Source organism: Aegilops tauschii, chromosome 5, assembly GCF_002575655.3.
Source record: "Aegilops tauschii subsp. strangulata cultivar AL8/78 chromosome 5, Aet v6.0, whole genome shotgun sequence".
Classification (NCBI taxonomy): domain Eukaryota; kingdom Viridiplantae; phylum Streptophyta; class Magnoliopsida; order Poales; family Poaceae; genus Aegilops; species Aegilops tauschii.
In genome coordinates this window covers 57,837,339-57,844,996 of record NC_053039.3, presented here as the reverse complement: position 1 = coordinate 57,844,996, position 7,658 = coordinate 57,837,339, and the positions used below count along the sequence as shown (strand labels likewise).

Here is a 7,658-nt window from a genome sequence, read left to right as displayed (position 1 = left end):
TTTCCTTGTTCATGATAATTGTCTGTTGTTCATGCTATAATTGTATTAACTGGAAACCGTAATACATGTGTGAATACATAGACCACAGCATGTCCCTAGTAAGCCTCTAGTTGACTAGCTCGTTGATCAATAGATGGTTATGGTTTCCTGACCATGGACATTGGATGTCACTGATAACGGGATCACATCATTAGGAGAATGATGTGATGGACAAGACCCAATCCTAAGCATAGCACAAGATCGTGTAGTTCGTTTGCTAGAGCTTTTCTAATGTCAAGTATCATTTCCTTAGACCATGAGATTGTGCAACTCCCGGATACCGTAGGAATGCTTTGGGTGTACCAAACATCACAACGTAACTGGGTGGCTATAAAGGTGCACTACAGGTATCTCCGAAAGTGTTTGTTGGGTTGGTACGAATCGAGACTGGGATTTGTCACTCCGTATGACGGAGAGGTATCTCTGGGCCCACTCGGTAATGCATCATCATAATGAGCTCAATGTGACTAAGGAGTTAGCCACGGGATCATGCGTTACGGTATGAGTAAAGTGACTTGCCGGTAACGAGATTGAACAAGGTAGTGGGATACCGACGATTGAATCTCGGGCAAGTAACATACCGATTGACAAAGGGAATTGTATACGGGATTGATTGAATCCTCGACATTGTGGTTCATCCAATGAGATCATCGTGGAACATGTGGGAGCCAACATGGGTATCCAGATCCCGCTGTTGGTTATTGACCGGACAGTCGTCTCGGTCATGTCTGCATGTCTCCCGAACCCGTAGGGTCTACACACTTAAGGTTCGGTGACGCTAGAGTTGTAGAGATATTAGTATGCAGTTAACCAAAAGTTGTTCGGAGTCCCGGATGAGATCCGGACGTCACGAGGAGTTCCGGAATGGTCCGGAGGTAAAGATTTATATATGGGAAGTCCTATTTTGGCCACTGGAAAATGTTCGGGATTTTTCGGTATTGTACCGGGAAGGTTCTAGAAGGTTCCGAAGTGGGGCCCACCTGCATGGGGGGACCCACATGAACGTGGGTAGTGGGGGCAAGGCCCCACACCCCTGGTCAAGGCGCACCAAGATCCCAGCTTAGAAGGAATAAGATCATATCCTGAAGGGATAAGATCAAGATCCCTAAAAAAGGGGGATAACAATCGGTGGGGAAGGGAAATGATGGGATTTCTTTTCCCCACCTTTGCCAACGCCCCAATGGACTTGGAGGGCAAGAAACCAGCCCCCTCCACCCCTATATATAGTGGGGAGACACATGGGAGCAGACCCCAAGCCCTGGCGCCTCCCTCCCTCCCGTGACACCTCTTCCTCTCCGCTTGCGCTTGGCGAAGCCCTGCCGGGATCCCGCTACTTCCACCACCACGCCGTCGTGCTGCTGGATCTCCATCAACTTCTCCTCCCCCCTTGCTGGATCAAGAAGGAGGAGACGTCCCCGCTCCGTACGTGTGTTGAACGCGGAGGTGCCGTCCGTTCGGCGCTAGGATCATCGGTGATTTGGATCACGACGAGTACGACTCCATCAACCCCGTTCTCTTGAACGCTTCCGCGCGCGATCTACAAGGGTATGTAGATGCACTCCCCCTCTCTCTCGTTGCTAGATGACTCCATAGATTGATCTTGGTGATACGTAGAAAATTTTAAATTTCTGCTACGTTCCCCAACAGTGACTTATTCAACCACCCGAGGTTCGGGATTCCAAGCCCACCCGCCCACTTGGGACGGCATACGTCTTCCCATGCCACTGAACATTTTCCTCCCGTCGCCTCTTTCTTGCCGCACCATAGAAATCCACGGCAAATCTTGTTGAGTGCTTTGATGATTTTTGCCGGTAGATTTAGGGCAAGCATGGAGTGGATAGGGATCGCACATAGCACAGATAGTATTAGCGTGAGTCTTCCACTTTTCGGAAGCATTGCCGCTTTCCAGTGCGGTAAACAGTCCGCCAGTTTGTCGGCCAGAACTTGGAGCTGAGTTGCACTTTGCTGCACAGAGGGTGAGGGGTAGCCCTAGGTAGGTGCATGGGAAGGAGGCAGAAGTGCACCCGAGAATGGAGCACACTCTCACCGTGTCGTCTTGGGAGCAACGGATAGGATAGGCTGCACTTTTGTTCATGTTGATCCTCAGCCCTGAAGCCTGTCCAAAGAGATCCAAGATAGTTCCGCATGTGCGAGCCTCCATGGCTGTCGGCTTGATGAACACCATAACATCGTCGGTGAACAGTGACACCCGGCTTTGCAACCCGGCTCTAGTCAGGGGCGCGAGGAGCCCCCGCTCCACACTGTACTGGAAGAGGCAGCGCAAGGGCTCCATGCATATGATGAATAGCATCGGAGAAAGTGGGGCCCCTTGCCTAAGTCCCTGGCAGGGCAGGATCGGTCTACCTGGAGTGCCGTTTACCAGTATCCTCATCGACGAAGTTGCCAGCAGGCCACAAATCCATGATCTCCACCGTCCTTCGAAACCCAACCTCTCCAGAACCTCTAGGACAAACATCCACTTTACCATATCGAAGGCCTTTGTGATATCTAGCTTGAGCATGACTGTGGGGTGCCGGAGCACGTGCAGTCTCCGGGCCATGCACTGCATAAACATAAAGTTGTCGTGTAATGTCCGTCCACGAATGAAGGCACTTTGGTGGTGCCCAACCAGCCTCGGCAAGCCTTATGGCAAGGGCTTTGTCAAAGATTTTTATTGCCCCATGTACCAGGCTGACTGGCCTATAGTCTTTGACGTCCACCGCCCCCTTTCGCCTGGGAAGCAAGGTAACAAGTGCCTTGTTAATCACAGCCAGTCCCCTCATGTCGCCTTTGTGGAAATTGTCGAGTGCTCGCATAAAATCTTGTTTGATTATCGGCCAGCAGGTAAGGTAGAAACGCCCGGTGAACCCGTCCGGGCTTGGTGCCTTGTCCAAAGGCATGCTCTTGATCGCCTTTGCCACCTCGTCGGCAGAAAACTGGACCTCCAAGTGGGATAGGTCAAAAGACGGGAGGTCGAGTCGGTCCGGGTTTAGGGAGGAAGCCCTTGCAGATGAGTCTCCCAAGAGCGTGTCATAGTAGTCATCCACCGCTGCCGAGATGCTGTCCTGATCCGTGTGTGTCTCACCCTGGTGTTTCAGCATCATGATGGTGTTCTTTCTATGTCGGAAGTGGGCATGCTTGTGGAAGAAATCAGTGTTTGCATCGCCCTCCTTGAGGAACAGGAGCCTGGATCGCTGGCGGGCTAGGGTTCTCGGAAGCGAGCTCAGACCGAGCAACTTCCTTTTCAGTAGCAAGCGGAGGCCCCGCTCCTGCTCTGTGAGGACGCGTGTGTCGGCTGCTGCGTCAAAACGCCCAATCAGCTCCATTGCCATGGCAAGCTGCAGTTTCACGTTGCCAATCCACATGTCGCTCCAGCTTTGCAGTGCTTTTACTATCGCTTTGAGCTTATCCTCCAGCACCGTGTAGGGGTTCCATCCAGGAAGACAGATTGCCACGCCTGCTGGACCGTATCAAGATACCCTTCCACTTTGGCCCAGAAACTCTCAAACCGGAACATGCGCCCGTATGTGAACTCCACGTCCATGTCTACCAACAGCGGGCAATGGTCTGAGATCGCCGTCCCAAGAGCTTTAAGGAGGTGTGTCCGATATATATCTTCCCAGGAATTTGTCACAAAGATGTGATCGATCTTCTCCATTGTGGGGTTTTGTCTTTCATTTGTCCACGTATACCTCCTCCCATGAAGGTAAATCTCTTTCAGTTCAAGCCTGTTTAGAAGAGATCGGAATCGTGCCATCATCCGTCGATTTAAATTCGCATTATTCTTGTCCTCCGCGCATACGATGAGATTAAAGTCTCCCACGATCATCCAAGGTCCAGCGTGCAGGTCTCTGATGTCCGCAATTTCTTGTAGGAAGTTGACTTTTTCCATGTTGCCTTGGGGGCCATATACCCCTGTTAGCCACCAAAGAGGCTTCCCCTCATGTTGCACCAGTGCCGTGAGTGTGTTTTCTGTGGTGTGTCTGTTTGAGAGAGACACGGCCAGCGCGTCCCATGCAAGTAAAACTCCACCTCGGGTCCCTACCACCGGCACATAATAGAAGTCGTTGAATTTATTTCCCAAACAATGTTTTACAAGCTCCAGCGTGACCACTTCTAGTTTGGTCTCTTGCAAACATACAATGCTTGGCTTCGCCTCCTCTACCACTTGAAAGATTGTATTCCGCCTAGCCGCCGAGTTAAGGCCATGGACATTCCACACTAGTAACTTTGGGGGGTGGTTTGACATGATGCCAGCCCACTTAACCTCCACAGATCGAAGCACGCACGACTTCTACTGCCCATCTACTATTGCCACCTCCTCGCTTTGGAGCGGGAGGCAGGATGGTTCCCACCCGAATAGCGCGAGTATGGCCTGGATTTGGCTGTCCAGGAGCGGCTTGTCAAACAGATGGGCATAAGCCTCCAAGGCCTCGTCACTGATTTGGCCGCCCTCATTTGCCAAGCAAAGTTTTTTATAATGACCGCTTGTTGCTTGGAGGCCTTGGAGCCCCTCCCACCTTTTGCCAGGCGAACACTTTTCTGCGGGGAGGAGACTGGCGGACGCTTTTGCCTCGACCTTCTTTGTTGTTTTAAAACCTCTCTGCCTTTAGGCTGCACAAGCATGGGAGATATGGCACGCCGAATATCATTGCAGAGCTGTGCCACTTGGTCATCCGGAGATGGAGGGTCCGGCACCACTTGAGTCTGCACTGGTTCATTCCTTTGCTCAGCCGAGCCTGGTGTGGCTTGCGCCTGGTTGACCTCAGAAAGACTAACCAGAAACCAGCCAGCCTCATTTGTGCATGGGGGTGTCACGTCAATCTGTTGGAGTGGAGGGATCGCTATCCACCTCGGGCTCGGGGAGATTCGCCTGCATCGGGGCCAGCTGCCTGCTTGTGCCCCCCTCTGGGAGTTGCAGATCCCAACCACCTATGCGGACAGAGGCCTGCTTTCCCATGTCGGAGACAGGGCTCCTTGGCGGGGAGTGCAAGGGGCCCGCTGACACGCGCGTTGTAGGAGCGCTGCCCCCCTGCAGACCATCCAAGTGACCGTTTGTCCCGCCAGCTATTGGCTCCAGAAGGCTCGTTCGTGCCCCCATCTGGCTCCCAGCATTGGGCCGCGAGGCGCGGGCCCTGGCGCAACTTTGCAGAGATTCCGGTCGGGCTTCCACCTGTCCAGCCCTCATTAGCCCGTCAACAACCGCCGACTCCGCCTGCCTGGCTGCGGTGATGCCAGCGACCACCTCAGCTCTGACGCTGGAGTTGGGCCCTCCGCGCAGAGCCTGACGTACCTGGGCGGCTCCACCTCCCGAATCACCAACGCACCATCTGGCCGGAGTAGGAGCGGATGCCGCTGAGCTTGCCGGCGAGCCATCGGGGCCGTTCGCGCTACCACCTTGTCTGCCAGGCTGGCCTACACCCGGGCCATGCGCGTTCCCTGGCGCGCCCTCGATTCCCTCACAGCTCGATGACGGCGAGGGAGGCGGCGGTGGCGGGCCAGGAAGAAGCCCCCCAGGACCTAGGCGGACCGCCGCAGCCTCCTGGATGAGCCATTGATGCAGGTGGTGGACTGTATTGGGGAGGCGAAGATGGTGGGTTACAGATACATGTCAAACACAATTGACGTTGAAGCATTAGAATATATATGCACTAGCTGCAACGTACGGGCAATTAGCTAGTGCTTGTAAACTCACAGTTTTTGTACTGAAAATCAACGAGGGGAGCTTGGTGTGTAAAAGAAGTATCAAATGCAACACAAACTCTGATACCGCACCGTCACTTCTTCATCATGACCATCATGGTTTTAACCGAGGAGCGTCCACATACGAGCTATTTCATGCATTCATTTTGAATTATGTGAAACGGCTTGCTCGAAGTGGTGGTTTTTAGTAAAAACAATAATGAAAAACCGAGTGGTGGTTACAATTAAGCAAGAGTGAGTTCTAGTTTTTATCCCATATTCTCACAAATTTTACACTAATTATTCCATTGAACAAAAAAAAAACATCAATTATACCCCATTTAACAAAAGCATTGCAAGATTTCATCCCCTATTTTGTGCGACTTACTCTACTGTAACTGGTACTCCCTCTGTAAACTAATATAAGAGCGTTTAGATTACTATTTTAATGATCTAAATGTTCTTATATTAGTTTACGGAGCACTACTAGGAAAAGGCCTGCTAGTGGCGCACCTGTTTTGGCTACTAATGGCGCACTACAGGTGCGCCACTAGCATCACGCCATTAGTAATTAATACTAATGGCGCACCCCCTGGTGCGCCATTAGTATACCAGATACTACTGGCGCACCAGGGAGTGCGCCATTAGTATATCACACGGTGCGCCATTAGTATGCCTCCCAGGGGGCCATATTTACCCATGTGCTCTGGCTTACTAATGGCGCACTTGTTGATGATGCGTCACTAGTGTGCTTTTTGCAGTGCGCCACTAATGTGCTGGGTGGTGCGCCACTAGTATGAATATTAGGGATTATTTTTCTTTTCTTTTCTGATATTTGCACAGGTTACAAAACATATTACTGCACAGAATATAGACAGCACAACATATAAACAGCAGATTTATCGAGTACAATAGAAGATTAGTCTCCGAATACAATTCATCATATTAGTCTCCGAATTTAAAATACCGAACAAAGTTAGAACATTACAAGTCTCGAGAATGCGAGTAGCGAGTTTGTCGAAAGTAATACTAATCCTAACAAGTCCTACTAATCATCATCATACAACTTCTACTCGTTATTAATAACAAGTCATACGATCATCATCCTGATAGTCATCGAACCAACCCTACTTAATTGTTCTTAGCACATGATCATCAGTATTAGGCAGGACCTAAATACCCCATTTAAGGTAAAATAGCATAAAACAATATAGACCCTGACTCCCCATTATGGAGAATGGAGATCATCCTGTCTCCAATTCTTGTGCGGCGCTTCCTTTTGCTTCCAAGAACCTCGTTACGACTGTCCATACATTTTTTCCATTCTCTGATTAGCATGTCTCCAGTTCTTTTAGAAATCCGGTATGGACAGTTGAGATTCGTAGGATGACCTGGATATATGTTCAAAACACGAAGGCTGCCATTCTGATAATCAAATGAGGCACACAATCCTCTGGGATTCTCTGTTGAAAAACATAGTAATAACTTCATAGTTAGCAATGATGTACTAGTTTTAGAAGTATGCAAAAGATGCACGGATGTCGTAATAGTAAAAAATCTTACCAGGGTATCTCCATGGTAGTTACCGTAGTTCAACACGTGCACTAGTGGCACGTATTGACCATAATGTTGAGGAGTTTGATTGTAGATATTGTAATTCTCAAGATCAGTACAAAATCCGACCAGATGATTTTTCTCCTGATAAGTTAACTCGGAGCCATCGGTGTAGTGGGTTTTGTCTACCATGTTCCGCACATTGTTTGAACAATCAAAATAAGCTGTCAATGGAAATAAGTTGTCAATTATTTTAAAATAAACAATATAAATTAGTTAATAATTAACTATGTTTGAGAAACTCACATAGCGGTAGAACTGGAGGTGTATCAACAAGGACCCAAATGTCCATATTGTCTTGGTCGATGTCAGGATCACCAAGA

General features: G+C 49.8%; 1 protein-coding gene across 1 annotated transcript; it reads right to left on the bottom strand.

Annotated features, from left to right (window-relative positions):
* Positions 1-3,430: 3,430 nt before the first annotated feature.
* LOC141022557 (uncharacterized) lies at positions 3,431-3,931 on the bottom strand. Its single transcript, XM_073498817.1, has one exon. The coding sequence runs from the start codon at positions 3,929-3,931 to the stop codon at positions 3,431-3,433; it is 501 nt and encodes a 166-aa protein (XP_073354918.1).
* Positions 3,932-7,658: the final 3,727 nt, after the last annotated feature.

What these genes read in the sequence shown, in the direction of transcription:
- LOC141022557 (XM_073498817.1), bottom strand. Translation starts at nt 3,931, where the DNA reads ATGGAAAAAGTCAACTTCCTACAAGAAATTGCGGACATCAGAGACCTG.